This window comes from Xenopus tropicalis, chromosome 3 (genome assembly GCF_000004195.4).
Source record: "Xenopus tropicalis strain Nigerian chromosome 3, UCB_Xtro_10.0, whole genome shotgun sequence".
Lineage (NCBI taxonomy): Eukaryota > Metazoa > Chordata > Amphibia > Anura > Pipidae > Xenopus > Xenopus tropicalis.
The window spans coordinates 140,066,032-140,087,859 of record NC_030679.2 but is presented as its reverse complement, the minus strand read 5'-3'; the positions used below and the strand labels follow the sequence as shown (position 1 = coordinate 140,087,859).

At 45.4% G+C, this 21,828-nt stretch overlaps 1 protein-coding gene across 1 annotated transcript; it reads left to right on the top strand.

Annotated features, from left to right (window-relative positions):
* Positions 1-937: 937 nt before the first annotated feature.
* rab3d (RAB3D, member RAS oncogene family) lies at positions 938-19,629 on the top strand. Its single transcript, NM_001005621.1, has 5 exons — positions 938-1,056; positions 16,735-16,962; positions 17,781-17,899; positions 18,199-18,323; positions 18,688-19,629. Exons 2-5 carry the CDS (start codon positions 16,735-16,737, stop codon positions 18,864-18,866), a joined length of 651 nt encoding a protein of 216 aa, NP_001005621.1. The 5' UTR covers positions 938-1,056; the 3' UTR covers positions 18,867-19,629.
* The last annotated feature ends 2,199 nt before the right edge of the window (positions 19,630-21,828 follow it).

Sequence of the window (21,828 nt, the reverse complement as noted above, 5' to 3'; positions counted from 1 at the left end):
GAGGGCTTGGCACCCAAGTATATAGCATTGGTGCAAAGAGTCATTTTCAGACTTTCAGGCACCTACTGGTATACAATACTGGATCCCATTGTCAGCCAGTTTCTGTATCCCAATGGCACAGAAGGGTGGTTATGGCACCTAAGGGTACAATAAGGGCACAAAGGGTATTTTCTGTCTTCCAGGGTTACAGCTGGGGCACAGAGACAGCAGATTTTGGCACCCAAGGCTATAGCAGGGGAACCAATGGGTGAGTGCCTTGCACCCATAGGTGTAGGGAGGGTTTGGCACCCAAGAATATAGCATTGGTGCAAAAGGTCAGTTTCGGGGGGGGGGGGGGGCATTAGCAGGGACCTATAAGGGGGCAAAATGATGTTCTCTCCCTGGAGTTAATGTACAGTGGGGGCACACAGACGGCAGGTTCTTGCACCCAAGAGGTACAGCAGGGCAGTTTCTGTATCCCAGTGGCACAGAAGGGTGGTTATGGCACCTAAGGGTACCATAGGGGCGCAAAGGGTATTTTCTGTCTTCCAGGGCTACAGCTGGGGCACAGAGACAGCAGATTTTGGCACCCAAGGCTATAGCAGGGGAACACATGGGTGAGTGCCTTGCACCCATAGGTGTAGGGAGGGCTTGGCACACAAGTATATAGCATTGGTGCAAAGGGTCAGTTTCAGACTTTCAGGCACCTACTGGTATACAATCCTGGATCCCACTGTATTTGCTCATTAGGGGCACAGAGGGAGCAGTTACTTTGCGCTTAGTCGCAGCGCTAGGGTAGTACATTGCGCAGAAGTGGAGAGGGAGAGTGAAACCTGAGCCGCACAGAGATAAGCAGCGCTGGGAGTGAGAGGGAGGCAGGCCGGGGACAGGAAGGCGCAGCCCTGCAGGGAGAGAGACGGCCGGGGGAGGGAGGGAGAGAGACTGCAGGAGGGCAGGAAGGAGACACACCTCACTCCGGGCAGGGAGAGACACCTGCAAACACACAGATCCGGGACAGGCACCCAAGCCAGAGACTGCACCCACCCAGCCTCCCCTGCTGCACCCCCACACACCAAGGTAAGCAACTCCCTGCCAGGGTGCCCTTCCTTAGGGATTGTGCCCTGCTGTAATAGTGCCAGCACCCAGGGACACGTCTCCTTACTGTGGGTGTGTATAGGTGCTGCCATACGCTTTCTACCTTCCTGCCCCTGACTGTGTATATACTATATACTTACTGTCCTGCCAGCCTAATGCCAGCCCTAGCCAGCAATCATTTGCCCCTGTGTATATACTATATACTTACTGTCCTGCCACCCTAATGCCAGCCCTAGCCAGCAATCACTTGCCCCTGTGTATATACTATATACTTACTGTCCTGCCACCCTAATGCCAGCCCTAGCCAGCAATCACTTGCCCCTGTCTGTGTATATACTATATACTTACTGTTCTGCCAGACTAATGCCAGCCCTAGCCAGCAATCTCTTGCCCCTGTCTGTGTATATACTATATACTTACTGTCCTGCCAGCCTAATGCCAGCCCTAGCCAGCAATCACTTGCCCCTGTCTGTGTATATACTATATACTTACTGTCCTGCCAGCCTAATGCCAGCCCTAGCCAGCAATCACTTGCCCCTGTCTGTGTATATACTATATACTTACTGTCCTGCCAGCCTAATGCCAGCCCTAGCCAGCAATCACTTGCCCCTGTCTGTGTATATACTATATACTTACTGTCCTGCCAGACTAATGCCAGCCCTAGCCAGCAATCACTTGCCCCTGTCTGTGTATATACTATATACTTACTGTCCTGCCACCCTAATGCCAGCCCTAGCCAGCAATCACTTGCCCCTGTCTGTGTATATACTATATACTTACTGTCCTGCCAGCCTAATGCCAGCCCTAGCCAGCAATCACTTGCCCCTGTCTGTGTATATACTATATACTTACTGTCCTGCCACCCTAATGCCAGCCCTAGCCAGCAATCACTTGCCCCTGTCTGTGTATATACTATATACTTACTGTTCTGCTACCCTAATGCCAGCCCTAGCCAGCAATCACTTGCCCCTGTCTGTGTATATACTATATACTTACTGTCCTGCCAGCCTAATGCCAGCCCTAGCCAGCAATCACTTGCCCCTGTCTGTGTATATACTATATACTTACTGTTCTGCCAGACTAATGCCAGCCCTAGCCAGCAATCTCTTGCCCCTGTCTGTGTATATACTATATACTTACTGTCCTGCCACCCTAATGCCAGCCCTAGCCAGCAATCACTTGCCCCTGTCTGTGTATATACTATATACTTACTGTCCTGCCAGCCTAATGCCAGCCCTAGCCAGCAATCACTTGCCCCTGTCTGTGTATATACTATATACTTACTGTCACCCTAATGGGGGGTGCATACACCATGCCAGCCCTAGCCAGCAATCACTTGCCCCAGTGCTGATCTATTGCCTAGAAATACTCACCTGCCTTGTTCCAGCTGTTGTTGAACTACACCATAGAATCATGGGAGATGTAGTCCAACAGCAGCTAGAGCAGCTCACCCCTGCAGTAACATATGGATTTTAGGAGCGCATACAGAGCCATATCAAGTCTGTAATTCATTGTAAATGCACACTGCATGGCTGCACAGAAATCAGCACAGTCTGCAGTCTGAGTCTTATTTTAACCGCTTATCAGCCATGGAGGCTGCATGTTTAATAGGCCTGGTTTTAAAGTGGTGAGGTGGCGTAATTGTGATAATCTGGTCGGCAGAGATGCCCCAGCTCTAATAGATCATTAATCAGAATGTTTATTCTCTATATAATATTCCTTTTGCCCTAGACAGTAAGCCTATCGTAGATCCATTATGTGCATGGGCTCATTTTCTCCATTCTGATGTATATTATATATATAAAAATATATATAATTGTTTTTTCTGTTCTGATGTAATTATTGAACGTATAATATGATGTAATTATTGAACGTATAATATATATATATATATTTTGAGAAAGGTCCCGTTGGGGACAGAAACATTACGTTGGCTGTTCATGCGTTTTTAATACACAGTTGATCTTTTTGGAATATAACTCGGTGTTGCTGGTCTTTTTTTGGACATATATATATATATATACCATACAGATCTATCTTTATAGTCTATGTGATCTCTGCTATACTGCACCCAGGCCCATTGGCTCCAGAATTATATTATAGTGCCTGTATTACCATGTATTTTATATATATATATATATATATATACACACATAACTACTTGATGTAATAATGTATTAAAGGCTAGAGGTGTGATAGGAAAAAGATCCTGAATGCTCCGGCACCAGTGTGGATGGGTGACCGGTACTCTTCCAGATTCAGAGCGGTTTTGAAAATAAACTAAGTACTAAAGAGGTTATACTTGGCCTTTAATGACTATGGCACTTAGACCATTGTGTTTAACTGCCACACTTGACCTTTGAATGTTTCACATAACAAAGAATGGAAGATCCTGTTCTGGTGGTGCCGCTCAGTAAAGTCCGTCTCTAAAGACCCCTAACAAATATTTTTAAATGGCTTGTTTGGGGTCATGTTGAATGTTTTTGACTTTACTATGGGGAACAGTCACAGGCCGACCGGACAGATCCCGGCAGGTAAATGTTAAGCTGGCCATACACGGGCAGACGATGTCGCCAAGCGAGCGGATCTTCACCCGTTATCCCCACCTACGGGTGGCGATATCGGGGAGGCATGTAGGCAAATTCGATCGTTTGGCCCTGGGGCCAAACAATCGAATTCTGCCCGCGGCAATGGGGCAGTCGGCTCGGGGACGCATCAACAAGCCGATGCGGTCCCCGATCCGACGGGATTTTCTAACCTGGCCGATCGATATCTGGCCAATTTCAGGCCAGATATCGGTTGGCCAGGCCCCTCGGTTCTGCCCATAAACGGGCCGATAAGCTGCCGAATCGGTCTAAGGGCCCAATATCAGCAGCTAGAATCGGCCCGTGTATGGGGGCCTTTAGGGACAGGGCACTGCACTATATAACAAGGAGGCCTATGGCACTTTTTGGGCGTTTTCCCTACAGCCATTTTCTGGTATTTTTAGTTTTGGCGATTTTGGGTGTATTTTGTCATGTTTATTATGTTTTAAAAACACAGCAGGCAGAATGCCCATATTGCGACGTGTACCTTAGGCCTTTGTGTTGTGCTTCTATAATACAGGGTAATTAGTTTATTTGAAGAGAGACGAGTCATTGTTCCCTATGTGGCTTTACTTGTCTGCCTGCCCCCATAGAAAACAATGAGGCACATTTCTATAAGGAAATAGGTAACTGCCCAATCTGCCCGTATGGCACAGAGCCTGGCATGGTGACAATGAGTAATGTATAGAGGGTCCATTGCCATAAACTAGGGGGGCATGGTGAGGTAGGTGGCACCAGTATTGCTTAGAAGTTTGTTTATAGAGTTCGGCAGAATCTGGCGCCTAGGGCTGGACATACACGGCGAGATCCGCTTGTTATAAAGTTGCACAGTGAGTCAATATTTGCCGGATTAGTTACCCCTGTACTGGGGCAGATTGAGTTTATTCACCCATTTGGCCCCGTCAGTCAGTGATTGGATCATAACAATGGCGTATGGAGTCATGTGACGTAGAACAGTGAACTAATCCCCCATTACAGTTTAGTAATATCGTAGTTTAGGTGGGATTGTGGGTACCCAGAATGCCCCATGGTTTGTATTGCCTTTATCAGATTGTAAGTAAACATAGCAGGAACGCTGCCGTCTGTGAGGAATGTTGGCAGCTGTAAGGCCGCAGCCTGTACTCATAGCGCCATGATATCTAAGGGGTTTGACCTATAAATGTGTTTGCCCCTGACAGGAAAACTGCAGAACATGTGGTACTATTTCCTACTAAACAACACCCCCACCCACCCCAAGATGGGGCATACATTTGTCTGAGAACATGTTTGGCAGCCATTTTCTCACATATTTTCCACACAAAACAAAGCATATTACAGGTAGGGGACCCATTATCCAGAATGCTCGGGACCTGGGGTTTTCCAGATAAGGGATCTTTCCGTAATTTGGGTCTCCTACCTTAAGTTTACTAAAAAAAAATTATTTAAACAGTAATTAAACCCAATATGATTGTTCTGCCCCAATAAGGGGTAATTATATCTTAGTTGGGATCAAGTACAGGTACTGTTTTATTATTACAGAGAAAAGGGAATCATTTAACCATTAAATAAACCCAATAGGGCTGTTCTGCCCCCAATAAGGGGTAATTATATCTTAGTTGGGATCAAGTACAAGTACTGTTTTATTATTACAGAGAAAAGGGAATCATTTAACCATGAAATAAACCCAATAGGGCTGTTCTGCCCCAATAAGGGGTAATTATATCTTAGTTGGGATCAAGTACAGGTACTGTTTTATTATTACAGAGAAAAGGGAATCATTTAACCATTAAATAAACCCAATAGGGCTGTTCTGCCCCCAATAAGGGGTAATTATATCTTAGTTGGGATCAAGTACAGGTACTGTTTTATTATTACAGAGAAAAGGGAATCATTTAACCATTAAATAAACCCAATAGGGCTGTTCTGCCCCAATAAGGGGTAATTATATCTTAGTTGGGATCAAGTACAGGTACTGTTTTATTATTACAGAGAAAAGGGAATCATTTAACCATTAAATAAACCCAATAGGGCCGTTCTGCCCCAATAAGGGGTAATTATATCTTAGTTGGGATCAAGTACAGGTACTGTTTTATTATTACAGAGAAAAGGGAATCATTTAACCATTAAATAAACCCAATAGGACTGTTCCACCCCAATAAGGGGTAATTATATCTTAGTTGGGATCAAGTACAGGTACTGTTTTATTATTACAGAGAAAAGGGAATCATTTAACCATTAAATAAACCCAATAGGACTGTTCTGCCCCCAATAAGGGGTAATTATATCTTAGTTGGGATCAAGTACAGGTACTGTTTTATTATTACAGAGAAAAGGGAATCATTTAACCATGAAATAAACCCAATAGGGCTGTTCTGCCCCCAATAAGGGGTAATTATATCTTAGTTGGGATCAAGTACAGGTACTGTTTTATTATTACAGAGAAAAGGGAATCATTTAACCATGAAATAAACCCAATAGGACTGTTCTGCCCCCAATAAGGGGTAATTATATCTTAGTTGGGATCAAGTACAGGTACTGTTTTATTATTACAGAGAAAAGGGAATCATTTAACCATGAAATAAACCCAATAGGGCTGTTCTGCCCCCAATAAGGGGTAATTATATCTTAGTTGGGATCAAGTACAGGTACTGTTTTATTATTACAGAGAAAAGGGAATCATTTAACCATGAAATAAACCCAATAGGGCTGTTCTGCCCCCAATAAGGGGTAATTATATCTTAGTTGGGATCAAGTACAGGTACTGTTTTATTATTACAGAGAAAAGGGAATCATTTAACCATGAAATAAACCCAATAGGGCTGTTCTGCCCCAATAAGGGGTAATTATATCTTAGTTGGGATCAAGTACAGGTACTGTTTTATTATTACAGAGAAAAGGGAATCATTTAACCATTAAATAAACCCAATAGGGCTGTTCTGCCCCCAATAAGGGGTAATTATATCTTAGTTGGGATCAAGTACAGGTACTGTTTTATTATTACAGAGAAAAGGGAATCATTTAACCATGAAATAAACCCAATAGGGCTGTTCTGCCCCAATAAGGGGTAATTATATCTTAGTTGGGATCAAGTACAGGTACTGTTTTATTATTACAGAGAAAAGGGAATCATTTAACCATTAAATAAACCCAATAGGGCTGTTCTGCCCCAATAAGGGGTAATTATATCTTAGTTGGGATCAAGTACAGGTACTGTTTTATTATTACAGAGAAAAGGGAATCATTTAACCATTAAATAAACCCAATAGGGCTGTTCTACCCCAATAAGGGGTAATTATATCTTAGTTGGGATCAAGTACAGGTACTGTTTTATTATTACAGAGAAAAGGGAATCATTTAACCATGAAATAAACCCAATAGGGCTGTTCTACCCCAATAAGGGGTAATTATATCTTAGTTGGGATCAAGTACAGGTACTGTTTTATTATTACAGAGAAAAGGGAATCATTTAACCATTAAATAAACCCAATAGGGCTGTTCTGCCCCCAATAAGGGGTAATTATATCTTAGTTGGGATCAAGTACAGGTACTGTTTTATTATTACAGAGAAAAGGGAATCATTTTTAAAAATGTGAATTATTTGATTAAAATGGAGTCTATGGGAGATGGCCTTTCCGTAATTCTGAACTTTCTGGATAATGGGTTTCCGGATAAGGGATGTGATACCTGTAATGACATGCCATGCATTGCCTAGGATTCTGTTGATGATAAACAGAATTATCTGGTTGTAGAATTTTCGGAAAACATGAAAATTGTCCGTGAACGGCTCTCATGAGGTGCCACATTTGCACACTCAGGTGACTCATTCACAAGCTTGGGGGGGGGGGGGTGGGAATGTGTCTGTAGGATAATCTTTATGTTGCCGTCATAGTGCAAAGAGATCCGGAATCCCATAATGCACTGGTATCTATCCAAAAGAACTGAAGCATGTAGCCCCGCCTCCTGCAGAATAAACAATGGCCACGAGGCAAAAAAAACGCACACCCCAACATATTATTTCAAGGCTCATATAGAAATAAGTGTTTTCTTTTGTCTAAAACAATGGTGTAAAGTTTGCTATAGAAAAAGTTAGTGGCTTGCTTTGTCTTGTTTTATGACAGGAATTCTAGGCTTACTCCTGGGTTCAGAGCCACTGTCCCAAAAGACAAAGCAGCAGCCATTACCCGTTATATATATATATATAAATATATTTACTGCACTGCTGCCTGGTGATGCCCATGGCAACAGTGAATGGGCAAGATATGAAGGCTTAGCACAGGTAGAATAAACCGATTCAATGTACTTTTTGAACTATACAAATACAGGTATAGGACCTGTTATCCAGAATGCTCAGGACCCAGGGCTTTCCAGATAAGGGGTCTTTCCGTAATTTGTATCTCCATACCTTAAGTCTACTAAAAAATAATTTAAACATCATTTAAACCCAATAGGATCGTTTAGCCTCCAATGAGGATTAATTATATCTTAGTTGGGATCAAGTACAGGTACTGTTTTATTATTACAGAGAAAAGGGAATCATTTAACCATTAAATAAACCCAATAGGGCTGTTCTGCCCCCAATAAGGGGTAATTATATCTTAGTTGGGATCAAGTACAGGTACTGTTTTATTATTACAGAGAAAAGGGAATCATTTAACCATTAAATAAACCCAATAGGGCTGTTCTGCCCCAATAAGGGGTAATTATATCTTAGTTGGGATCAAGTACAGGTACTGTTTTATTATTACAGAGAAAAGGGAATCATTTAACCATTAAATAAACCCAATAGGACTGTTCTGCCCCCAATAAGGGGTAATTATATCTTAGTTGGGATCAAGTACAGGTACTGTTTTATTATTACAGAGAAAAGGGAATCATTTAACCATTAAATAAACCCAATAGGACTGTTCTGCCCCCAATAAGGGGTAATTATATCTTAGTTGGGATCAAGTACAGGTACTGTTTTATTATTACAGAGAAAAGGGAATCATTTAACCATGAAATAAACCCAATAGGGCTGTTCTGCCCCCAATAAGGGGTAATTATATCTTAGTTGGGATCAAGTACAAGGTTCTGTTTTATTATTACAGAGAAAAGGGAATCATTTAACCATTAAATAAACCCAATAGGGCTGTTCTGCCCCCAATAAGGGGTAATTATATCTTAGTTGGGATCAAGTACAAGGTTCTGTTTTATTATTACAGAGAAAAGGGAATCATTTAACCATTAAATAAACCCAATAGGGCTGTTCTGCCCCCAATAAGGGGTAATTATATCTTAGTTGGGATCAAGTACAGGTACTGTTTTATTATTACAGAGAAAAGGGAATCATTTAACCATTAAATAAACCCAATAGGGCTGTTCTGCCCCCAATAAGGGGTAATTATATCTTAGTTGGGATCAAGTACAGGTACTGTTTTATTATTACAGAGAAAAGGGAATCATTTAACCATTAAATAAACCCAATAGGGCTGTTCTGCCCCCAATAAGGGGTAATTATATCTTAGTTGGGATCAAGTACAGGTACTGTTTTATTATTACAGAGAAAAAGGAAATCATTTTTAAAAATTAGAATTATTTGCTTATAATGGAGTCTATGGGAGATGGCCTTTCCATAATTTGGAACTTTCTGAATAATGGGTTTCCGGATAAGGAATCCTGTACCTGTATATGAAATGAAATCTACTTTTAAGGGATATCCTATCCAAAAAGCTCTGGTCAGGTGACAGGAAGTGAGGAGGGCAAGGGGTGTCAAGGGGTTTTCTTCCCCCTTAAGTGCTCTATACAGTGCAAGCTGTGACATTACAGAGAGGGTAGTACTGGCTTTTAGAAAAGGCTGGGAGTTGTGGTGCAGATTCACATTAAGAGCAGTATAAAACCCTTACACAATGAGGAATGGGTAGGGCGGCCATGACACTGAGCCAAGGATTTACACAGAGCATTGCCCAGGGAAAGCCTGCCCTTTGTTTCTATGTCTGTGTGGAACAATATAGCTGGGAAAGGCAGGCTGTAATGAGGCGACTCTGGGCACAGGCACCTTAACCATCAGCCTTGCAGGCACCCAGCTACTGACTCAGCTGCTTGTGGCAGCCATAGAATAGACCCAGCCAGACATAGTGCTGCCTATAAAACCCATCTCTGCTCATTTAGTGCTTAGAGGTGTTAGCTGTTTAACTACAGGCAGGAAGCTTTCATTCCTTGGGCCTCACACTGCTTGCCATAAATCCAGCCCTCGCCGTGTGTAGTGGCGCTTTATAAACAAATAACTGCATTGAGGAGAGTCACACGTGGCTCAGTCACAAGTTACACATACGTTACCCACGGAATGTCTCCTGTTTTAGTGCAGCACATTGGAAATTGGGGTGACAGTAGGGACAGCAGAACCAGAAGCTGCCAAGGGGCCCAGGAGTGTTGGGGTGATCTCACTGAGCCCAGTGCAGATCCAGGGGTAGAAAGAATAGCAGTGAATGTAAGGGAAGATGGCAAAACCCGATTAGTCTTGTCCAATCTGCAGACCTTTGGGGCAAAGCAAGTATGGGGCAAAGCAGTGACTACTTACTAGGCAACATGGAAATGCCAGAAAAAAATAGGGACAGTAGGGCAAGATGAAGACAGGAAAGCAAGATTGAGAGGTAGGACAAGATAATGACACTAGGGTTCAAAGTAGGGCGAGATAGATACTGAAAGGCAAGATGGCGACCATAGGGCAAGATGGAGACTTGTGATGCAATATGAACGGCATTGGTGTCAGAAGGACAATATGGAGGCAACAGATAAATATGGTGACAGTAGGGGAAGATATCCCTTTATATTATTGTGGCCCAACCTGCATCCCCCTCACTTGTTGTTGAAGTTTAACTCCCAGAACCCTCCAACGCAAAAAAGTGAGGGTGTAGTAAAACAAAGGCTGAAGGGTTTACAGGTTGGGCAGTCCTATAACTGGGGTTTGCAGTATTTACTTTGCCTGGAATTTACTTTGCCTGGACATCCCTGGTGTTAAAGACCCATAGGAGGATTCCCAACAATGCATTATTTTTTTATGTCACTGGGTGCAGTGCTGTTGTTATGCTCTTGTAGCAGTCGCCCACCTTAGAGATGGCCCTGCATTAACACTGAGGCTGCTGGGAGTTGTAGGTCAGTAGCAGATAATGCCGAATAAAAATCAGGGTACTGTGCAAAGATAAAGGGGTGTAACCTTAGCAACCAATCAGACATAAGGGTCAATACGACCATTACTAGCTCTATGTAATGAAATGCTTTATTCTTATTGTTTTAATTAAGTAAAGCTATGGATTTTGTTTCTTCTTTGTCTTTGGTCCTTTGGAACAATTGTGAGAATAGGAGAAGGTATGTAACAGGATTGTCCCTCTCAGTGTAAAGGTGGCCTACACATTCAGACCGTACCAATTGAGCCTAAGGTGGGCAATATCGGGCTTACTGGGCCAAACAATTGAACTTAAACAGCGGGTATATGGGCCGTCAGACAGAGACCCGCATCAACGAGCCAATGTGGTCCCTGATCCGATGGAAAATCAAACCTGCCCAATTGAAATCTGTCCAATTTTATGGTTAGATGTTGGCCGGGTAGGCCCGTACATGGGCAGATAAGCTGCCAATTTAATCTAAAGGACCCGAATTGGCAGCTGGCCATACACAGAAAGATCCACTTGTTTAGGGAGGTCTTCAAACGAGCAAATCTTTAACTGATTTGGCCACCACTTGTCCAATAATCATAATAGAGACCGTTGTGACCGAGACCACAGCCCCACACCCACATCTGCCAGTTCTGCCCACGCAAAATACCTTCTTTTGTGAGTCTCAAAAATGGGAGCTGCCCAGGACATGGGCTATTAGGCTGTAGACAAAGTATAGAAGGACAAGTTGGCAGCTAACCCATGTATGGCCAGCTTAACCCTCCATTTACTGAAATTCTCCTTATCTGTAAGATCGAGACACTAGCAGTGCTTAGGAATAGAGAGAAGCTCATCTTACTGAGCTCATCTGGGTTTAAATCAATGTAGCATCGGGTGGAGAAACCTGTCACTGCCATTGACATGAATGGTGGATTTAGGCTGGAAAACACGTATTTGAGCCAGTTAGAACTATCATTGCATTTTATGGCCCCGCGGGTAATTACACTGTTATCCTCTCAGTTTATGCAGAGATTATGCCCGCTAAAGCCTTTGTACGCCATTTATAGCCGGCAGTAAATTGACCTGGGAGCTGCCGTAATGTTGTAAACATGGGGGTTATCTCCTGCATTTATCTGGTTTTATCTTATACTGAGATACAACAGGAGCTAAACCCACGGCCAGGCTAATCCACCTTCCTAGTAGCGGATATATAAATGGGGCAGTAATAACTGACTAATTATGGGTAATCTCTATTCACTGGCCGCTGCTCATCTAATTCCCTTAAATATAATATAATCAAATGATGTTAATTATTGCAATGAAAATGATTTCCCTTGGGACAGCGTTAAACTGTGTCATAATTATATGTCTATATTATATATAGAGATATTCAACTTCTCTCAGTTCCCATACGGGGGCAGTGGGGGGCAATTTGTGTAAAAAAAAAAAATCAGTTTACAGATCAGTGGCGGTGGCCCATTCTTGTCCCCGATCTCCAGATTAGCCCTTTCCTGTTTCACTTATGGCCCCTCCCGTACTGGGCGGAGAGAATGGGCGATAACGGCTTTAACGTACTAATGAGATTACAGGGATACCATCTTCCTAAAACACTTATTTCTGGTTATTTATTGTGCACTTGTAATGTATTTAATAAATAACATAGAGCATAAAGATAGATTCCCCACTCACAGGACTTGAATAAAAGTGGTAATTTATGGTGACGTGGAACTATAATAACTATAATAAATAATATAAATGTGTTCAGTTGTTATAAAATTACATGTATTAGCTGCTGAACTGCCTTGGTGTTGTTTCTTTTGCCTCGCTAAGGCAAATGATTTCTAGAATTTCAGCCAGGACCAAGTATGGGGACTGGCAATCTGTGGGTTCAGGCAAATGCCAGAGGGGCTGCTGTAAGGTGCCATAGACAGTCACTATTTATTGGGCCTATGGGGGGCTGTTTGGGCCTCTGTGTACTGAAAATCAGGCCCGGACTGGCAATCTGTGGGTTCAGGCAAATGCCAGAGGGGCTGCTGTAAGGTGCCATAGACACTCACTATTTATTGGGCCTATGGGGGGCTGTTTGGGCCTCTGTGTACTGAAAATCAGGCCCGGACTGGCAATCTGTGGGTTCAGGCAAATGCCAGAGGGGCTGCTGTAAGGTGCCATAGGTACTCACTATTTATTGGGCCTATGGGGGGGCTGTTTGGGCCTCTGTGTACTGAAAATCAGGCCCGGACTGGCAATCTGTGGGTTCAGGCAAATGCCAGAGGGGCTGCTGTAAGGTGCCATAGACACTCACTATTTATTGGGCCTATGGGGGGCTGTTTGGGCCTCTGTGTACTGAAAATCAGGCCCAGACTGGCAATCTGTGGCTTCAGGCAAATGCCAGAGGGGCTGCTGTAAGGTGTCATAGGCACTCACTATTTATTGGGCCTATGGGGGGCTGTTTGGGCCTCTGTGTACTGAAAATCAGGCCCGGACTGGCAATCTGTGGGTTCAGGCAAATGCCAGAGGGGCTGCTGTAAGGTGCCATAGACACTCACTATTTATTGGGCCTATGGGGGGCTGTTTGGGCCTCTGTGTACTGAAAATCAGGCCCGGACTGGCAATCTGTGGGTTCAGGCAAATGCCAGAGGGGCTGCTGTAAGGTGCCATAGACACTCACTATTTATTGGGCCTATGGGGGGCTGTTTGGGCCTCTGTGTACTGAAAATCAGGCCCAGACTGGCAATCTGTGGCTTCAGGCAAATGCCAGAGGGGCTGCTGTAAGGTGCCATAGACACTCACTATTTATTGGGCCTATGGGGGGGCTGTTTGGGCCTCTGTGTACTGAAAATCAGGCCCGGACTGGCAATCTGTGGGTTCAGGCAAATGCCAGAGGGGCTGCTGTAAGGTGCCATAGACACTCACTATTTATTGGGCCTATGGGGGGCTGTTTGGGAGGAATCCCAGTCTAGGCCTGGCCAGCACTATAGCCAGCATTATACATGGTTGAAGACTTGAGTTGCTACCTGTTCGGACCTGAACAGTTTGGTTTTCTTGGGTCACAACTGTCTGTTTGGGTTTCAGCCTTTTGGATCCCGAACAATAATCTGTGGACCCCCCCAACAAGGCCCAAACATACCCCTAAATATCATGACCCCACCCCTATTTGTCACTGATGTTGTCATCCCCGCCCCTATTCTTCAAAGCTGGCCACCCTCTTTTAGACAAGTGAGATGTCCATGACACAAGCACCATGAGCCTATCACTGGAATCTGTTGAACGCTGTAGTGATGGCGGCTGCTGTAGGTAGCTCCTGTGTGTACCTGCCTGATGACTACTTTAGGCAACAAAGATGGCCCTGGACAAGCCAAACATACATTAGGTGGCCCTAAAAGCCTAAAAACAAAGAGCAAAAACATCCCTCTTAGCATCGCTGGTTACCATTGGCTGCTGCATGTTGGGATACAAGCAACAAATCCCTAACCCCCTACTTGTGGACCCACAAACCTGGCAGTGACTTGTTGGGGGTTTCAGCAGCAAAGGCTAAAAGAGTGGCCCTGTAATGAGATCCTTGATTTCAACTATATATAAAAAAATACTGGCCATTCAGTCTCTATGCACCCACCACTTATCTAACCTTTAAGTTGATGCCAGGTTTGTGTGTTGCCGTGCCAGTCTGTGACTGATATGTCTGTGCCCTGTTGGCATACAGACCAATGGAGCACAATGGAGGCTATCAGTTCTTATTGGAAGGCAGGGTGGGGTTACCTGTCACTCTTATTTTGAAATATCCTGCTTAAATTGTTATACTAATCTCTCCCACACCTTATCCAGCCAGGGATTCCCAGCAGGAAACAAAACCTGAATAATTAAAGGGCCAGTACACTCCCTTGTGCAAGGGACATTAGTGCAATGAATAGGGTGTGTGGCGAACATACTTTTTGCCTATTGTTGTAATTATTTTTTGTTATTTCTTGAGCTGAACACTGCAGGAAATTGAAGCTCCTCCATGTTTGGTCCTTGCGAGTTAAGGTGCCCATATACCTTCAGATCCGCTCGCTTGGCGATGTCGCCAATCGAGTGGATCTTCTCCCAAATGATCGAATTATCACGATAGGTATATCACGATAGGTCGGTTTGGGGGCCGCATCAACAAGTCGATGCGGTCCCTGATCCGGCTAGATTTTTTAACCTGCCCGATCGATATCTGCCTGATTTCAGGCCAGATATCGGTCGGGCAGGCTGGTTGTTAATGGCCCTACATGGGCCGATAAGCTGCTGAATCGGTCTAAGGGACCCATGTCGGCAGCTACAATCGGCCCGTGTATGGGGACCTTTAGATTGGATTACCAGTATACAACCCCCCTTCCTTTCCCCATTATGTAGGAGGAGCGTCTGTGCCCTGGGAATCCCATTATCTACCTGATAAGGACTAAACATGGAGGAGCTTCAGTTTCCCTGCTTAGCTCTAGAATGGCCTTCTGCCCTTGGTATGAATGGAATCTCTCACTGCTTGTGATAGGGGTTTCATTGGCCTGAAATTGCACATGTTTTTATGGTAAAAACCACTGTCCCAAATGTCGTCATACATAGTAACTTAGGTTGAAAAAAGACACACGTCCATCATGTTCAACCATAATGCCTATATATAACCTGCCTAACTACAAGTTGATCCAGAGGAAGGCAAAAAACCCCATCTGAAGCCTCTCTAATTTGCCACAGAGGGGAAAAAATTCCTTCCTGACTCCAAGATGGCAATCGGACCAGTCCCTGGATCAGAGGCTGGTCCCTGTATTCCCTTCACACAGTTTACATTCGTACAAAGCAATGTGGTTGACTGATTTATTGGGATCGTTCAACATTTCTCAAACTGCTGTCTCAGGTCTTTATTAAGGATAAGTAGATTAAATGTAATTGTGATTGCAGTTAATTACCTCGGATGCAATAGAGTGTAGGAGTTACAACACTCTATTGTTGCTAAATAATTGCACATTAAACTAACAATTATGGAATTAGGATGCAAAACATGCTTTGTGTGGCTTTTCCTCCTAAAACACGGCTACTCCCATGTCTGGCCTCTGGTTTGTACACACGTTGCTTCTGGGGAAGTCCAAGCAAGCGTTACGCCATGTTTTCCCTTATGGGGTGGCCACTAAGTGGCACTTTTCACTATTGTTTGTGGTTACCTCATTAGAGCAATCATGGCTGCTCTCACTGATTGTGTAGAGCAGGGACGCCCAACCTCTTTTACTTATGAGCCATACCGAGATGTACAGTAAAGTGTGAGCCGCACAAGCATGATAAGGAGTACGTTGGGGGTGCCAAATAAGGGCTTTGATTGGCTACTTACTTTGAGGCCACTGGGAGCAACATCAATGGGGTTGGTGAGCATTATGTTGCACATGAGCCATTGGTTGGGGATCACTGATGTAGAGTAAAGGTCCCCATACACGGGGCGATTCTAGCTGCCGATATCAGTGCCTTAGAACGATTCGACAGCTAATCAGCCGACGGGCCTGCCCGACCGATATCTGGCCTGAAATCGGGCAGATAACGGTCGGGCAGGTTAAAAAATCTAGTCGGATCGGGGACCACATCGGCTCATTGATGCGGTCCCCGGACAGGCTTTACCTATACCCGTCATTATAATTTGATTGTTTGGCCCCAAGGCCAAACGATCGAATTACCCTGGATTCTCCAGATATCGCCCACCCGTAGGTGGGGGATATCGGGAGAAGATCCGCTCGCTTGGCGACATCACCAAGCGAGCGGATCTGAAGGTGTATGGCCACCTTAATGGTCACACACAGGGATATCCCAGAACCAGTCTGGAACACTCTATGACATTATAAAAGGAATGTGACTTCATCACAGTCACCTGAAATACATGTTACAAGTCACCTGGAATGGTCCTGTGATTGGATTTAGATTTATGGACCATCATGTTGGGCTTTGGTTAACCTCTCTCTCTCTCTCAGATGGCATCAGCCAATGACACTCGCCAGCCCCAGAAAGATGCCGCTGACCAGAGTTTCGATTACATGTTCAAACTCCTGATCATCGGCAACAGCAGCGTGGGAAAGACCTCCTTCCTGTTTCGCTACGCAGACGACTCCTTTACCTCCGCCTTCGTCAGTACGGTGGGGATCGACTTCAAGGTCAAGACGGTGTACAGGAACGAGAAGAGGGTCAAGCTGCAAATCTGGGTGAGACAGCCTCACGTTCTCTGTGATTACAGATTAAAGGCGGCCATACACAGGCCGATTCTAGCTGCTGATATGGGTCCCTTAGACAGATTCAGCAGCTAATCGGCCCGTGTAGGGGCACTACCGACGGGCCTGCCCGACCGATATCTTGCCTGAAATCATCCAGATCTCGATCGGGCAGGTTAGAAAATCTAGTCGGATCGGGGACCGCAGCGGCTCATTGATGTGGTCCCCAGACCGACTTTTGCTATGCCCGTCATTATAATTCGATCGTTTGGCCCCAGGGCCAAAACGGATTGGGGACCACATCGGCTCGTTGATGCGGTCCCTGGACCGACTTTGCCTATACCCGTCGTTATAATTAGATCGAATTAGCCTGGATCCTCCCAATATCGCCCACCCATAGGTGGGGATATCGGGAGAAGATCCGCTCGCTTGGCGACATCACCAAGCGAGTGGATCTGCCCGTGTATAGGGACCTTTAAAGCGACGTGGTCGTCCATCTTGGGCCCAGTTATGACGCTTTATGAAGCTTAATGCAACCCCTTCTTAGCCTATTCCATCTTGTGTTATGTCAGCCTCGACCAGTTCATATGTCTAAAATATCCAAAGCTTCTCCCCCTTAAGAAAGTTGTCAGAATTAAAACCCTCCCCCCATTTAGCCCAGTAGTATGGCCGGTCTGACTGACCAAGATCTTGGTTTCCACCAATCTTGCTGGTTTGTGCACCGATACTTCCCTGTAAATCATTCAAATGGTGTCTGTTTAGTGGGTTGAATGGACAGTCATTGTCTAATGCATTCATATGATGTCTTACAGGACACAGCTGGCCAAGAGAGGTACCGCACAATCACAACAGCATATTACCGGGGTGCCATGGGCTTCCTGCTCATGTATGACATCTCCAACTTGGAGTCCTTCAATGCTGTGCAGGACTGGTAAGTAGGAAAAGCATCATTTTGTGAGCATGGTGGCAGAAACAGTAGGTAGATGTAGGCTTAGCAGCTGGTTGGTCAGTGGATGTGTTGTGTGTGAGGCAAGGAATGTTTCCGATTGGCCTGGGATCTTGGGAAGATGTACAAATCATCTAGGTATCTATGGGGCAGGTATAAAAATCCCATTGGGTGAGAAGACCATCAAGATCCATCTGCCCAATTTGGTTGTATGGGGATATAGGCTGTGTATGGAAAGCTTTCTTGATGAGTAGGGTTGTAATATCTGTTTTTTTTTCTCTTAGGGCCACCCAAATTAAGACTTATTCCTGGGACAACGCACAGGTTCTGTTAGTAGGCAACAAATGTGACCTGGAAGACGATCGGGTGATCCCTGCTGAGGATGGGCGGAAACTGGCAGAGGAACTAGGTAGGAATGTTTTGGAAGCATCGCCCCTGGGTTCTAGGGTTCTGCTGAGGAATGGTGCAGGCAAACAAAACATGTGTAGCAAGGAACTGAAGCTTTTCCAACTGCCCAACAATAGATAGACCACTACAGATGGGCTGAACCTCAATGGCATCAAGGGAAATGAGGTGTTACTGGTATTAGGGGTGACAATGACCAAACCTAATCCTGTCGTTAATGTATATTGAGCATTCATTTCCCATAATGTGAGCCATTTTGTCATGATCTTGACGATGGCACAGTAATATAGGGTATATATACGTCAGAGAGTGGTGGGACATATAAGGCCTTACATTACCAAGCTAACCCTTTCCTTCTTTATTCTCAGGATTTGAGTTTTTCGAAGCCAGCGCCAAAGACAACATCAACGTGAAGCAAGTATTTGAACGCCTGGTGGACATCATCTGCGAGAAGATGAACGAGAGCCTGGAGAACGGGCCTGTCCCGAGCGGCACTGCCCAGCTCAGCGAGTCTGCCCCCAAGGAACACAGCAACTGCTCCTGTTAAAACGCCAACGTCAAATAACCCACCCGATTCTAAGAGACTGCTCCCGTTAGATGGCCGCCAGTGAACTGCTGCTGACGGAGCCACCCGCGACCTCCGTAACCAATCAGGGGCAGGGTGACCGCTCTTGTAGGACTGACAGCTGAGCACAACTGCTCCTACCAAAGCCATCCATAGATATAGCAAGATTTCCTTTATGTAGGCCCTACCTATACTGGCACTAGGCTGCAGGGACACTGCCAAACACATTGAGAAATGAAGAGGAAGCGACAAGTCCAGTTTTATGGAGACCAAACCCCCATCCCCAATAAGCATTTAGGTGAGACCTTGGATGCCCCGGAAAGGAGAAACGTTACAGACTCCATCCAACAGGGACGATCTCTATGTGGGTAACCCTTTCTCTGCCACAACCCAGCTCTCTGCATGACACGGCAACACTCCTATACTGGCAGCGTTGGGGTTGGGGGGCCAGGGGAGTCTGTTCTATACACTAAGTGCCAAAGAGGAACCCACCGTGACCTTAAATTCTTCATTCGTAGATGTAACACGTTACAGACGCTCTGCATGTATTTCAGTCACTCCATGTGAAGGGGTTTTACAGAAATGACTGGGGTCGTTATCATCGTGGCAAGGGGCGAAGCGATGGGCCCCCCTGAATGTCATGCAGTTGTCTATAGTCCCTGTGTAACTTACTGTCCGGTCTAAAAAAACACTTGAAATGTTTACATTTTTTTAAATAAAAGGAATTTTCCTTTTATTATATCTACTCACTGTGTCTGTGTAGTCTGAACAGGGGAAAATAGGGGTCCCGATGGGAATTAGAAAAATGAATGAATGTGTAACTGAAAGCTGTACCCATTTGGTAACTTATAAGCAGTAACTCCGCCCCTGAGTGCCTTATTGTCCCTGTAACTCCTTATTCCAGTAACCCCGCCCCTGAGTGCCTTATTGTCCCTGTAACTCCTTATTCCAGTAACCCCGCCCCTGAGCGCCTTATTGTCCCTGTAACTCCTTATTCCAGTAACCCCGCCCCTGAGCGCCTTATTGTCCCTGTAACTCCTTATTCCAGTAACCCCGCCCCTGAGTGCCTTATTGTCCCTGTAACTCCTTATTCCAGTAACCCCGCCCCTGAGCGCCTTATTGCCCCTGTAACTCCTTATTCCAGTAACCCCGCCCCTGAGCGCCTTATTGCCCCTGTAACTCCTTATTCCAGTAACCCCGCCCCTGAGCGCCTTATTGTCCCTGTAACTCCTTATTCCAGTAACCCCGCCCCTGAGCGCCTTATTGTCCCTGTAACTCCTTATTCCAGTAACCCCGCCCCTGAGCGCCTTATTGTCCCTGTAACTCCTTATTCCAGTAACCCCGCCCCTGAGCGCCTTATTGCCCCTGTAACTCCTTATTCAAGTAACCCCGCCCCTGAGTGCCTTATTGCCCCTGTAACTCCTTATTCCAGTAACCCCGCCCCTGAGTGCCTTATTGTCCCTGTAACTCCTTATTCCAGTAACCCCGCCCCTGAGCGCCTTATTGCCCCTGTAACTCCTTATTCCAGTAACCCCGCCCCTGAGCGCCTTATTGTCCCTGTAACTCCTTATTCCAGTAACCCCGCCCCTGAGCGCCTTATTGTCCCTGTAACTCCTTATTCCAGTAACCCCGCCCCTGAGCGCCTTATTGTCCCTGTAACTCCTTATTCCAGTAACCCCGCCCCTGAGCGCCTTATTGCCCCTGTAACTCCTTATTCAAGTAACCCCGCCCCTGAGTGCCTTATTGCCCCTGTAACTCCTTATTCCAGTAACCCCGCCCCTGAGTGCCTTATTGTCCCTGTAACTCCTTATTCCAGTAACCCCGCCCCTGAGTGCCTTATTGTCCCTGTAACTCCTTATTCCAGTAACCCCGCCTCTGAGCGCCTTATTGTCCCTGTAACTCCTTATTCCAGTAACCCCGCCCCTGAGCGCCTTATTGTCCCTGTAACTCCTTATTCCAGTAACCCCGCCCCTGAGTGCCTTATTGTCCCTGTAACTCCTTATTCCAGTAACCCCGCCCCTGAGCGCCTTATTGTCCCTGTAACTCCTTATTCCAGTAACCCCGCCCCTGAGTGCCTTATTGCCCCTGTAACTCCTTATTCCAGTAACCCCGCCCCTGAGTGCCTTATTGTCCCTGTAACTCCTTATTCCAGTAACCCCGCCCCTGAGTGCCTTATTGCCCCTGTAACTCCTTATTCCAGTAACCCCGCCCCTGAGTGCCTTATTGCCCCTGTAACTCCTTATTCCAGTAACCCCGCCCCTGAGTGCCTTATTGTCCCTGTAACCAAAGGTTGAATGCAAATCATTTTTGTGTTCTTTTGCACTCACTTGTATATAACTGTATCTAGTTGCACAGTATACATTGGTCATGTCACCATAATCAGCCCGACAGAAAGTCCTACTTGGTCCCATGGAAGCTCACATCCCCTGGATGCTGAGTATTAATAGTGAATTAGTGGGCTAATAGCGCGGAGCTGCAGCTGGCAGTCGTATCAACGTTGGGCTTTCCTATTGGTGCCTGAGGTCGCACAAACCCTGAGCTGGCAGATGTAGCCTTGAGCCTCCGCAGCTGCACTTGTTGTGTATTCACAGGTCAGTGTCCCTGCTCTTTATGTCTCTCTCAGCCCCTACACACGTGTTGTTTGCAGACCTCTTGGCTTTACACTGTTTGTTTCATCTAAATAAACCATTCTCATAATAATATACTTTTTTACCAGTATGTGCCATTGGGTAATCCTAAATAGAAAACTGCCATTTTAAGTACTAAGGGCCGCCCCCTGGGATCATAGGATTCACAGTGCACACAAACAAGCCAAGGCACACATACATGCTAGGCCCCATCAGCCAATGAATGGACAGAGTTCTGCCTTTTGCTCCCACACTACTTCCTGTTACAGTTAGAGCTGCATCACTTCCTGTCAGCTGATCTCTGAGGGAGCACACAG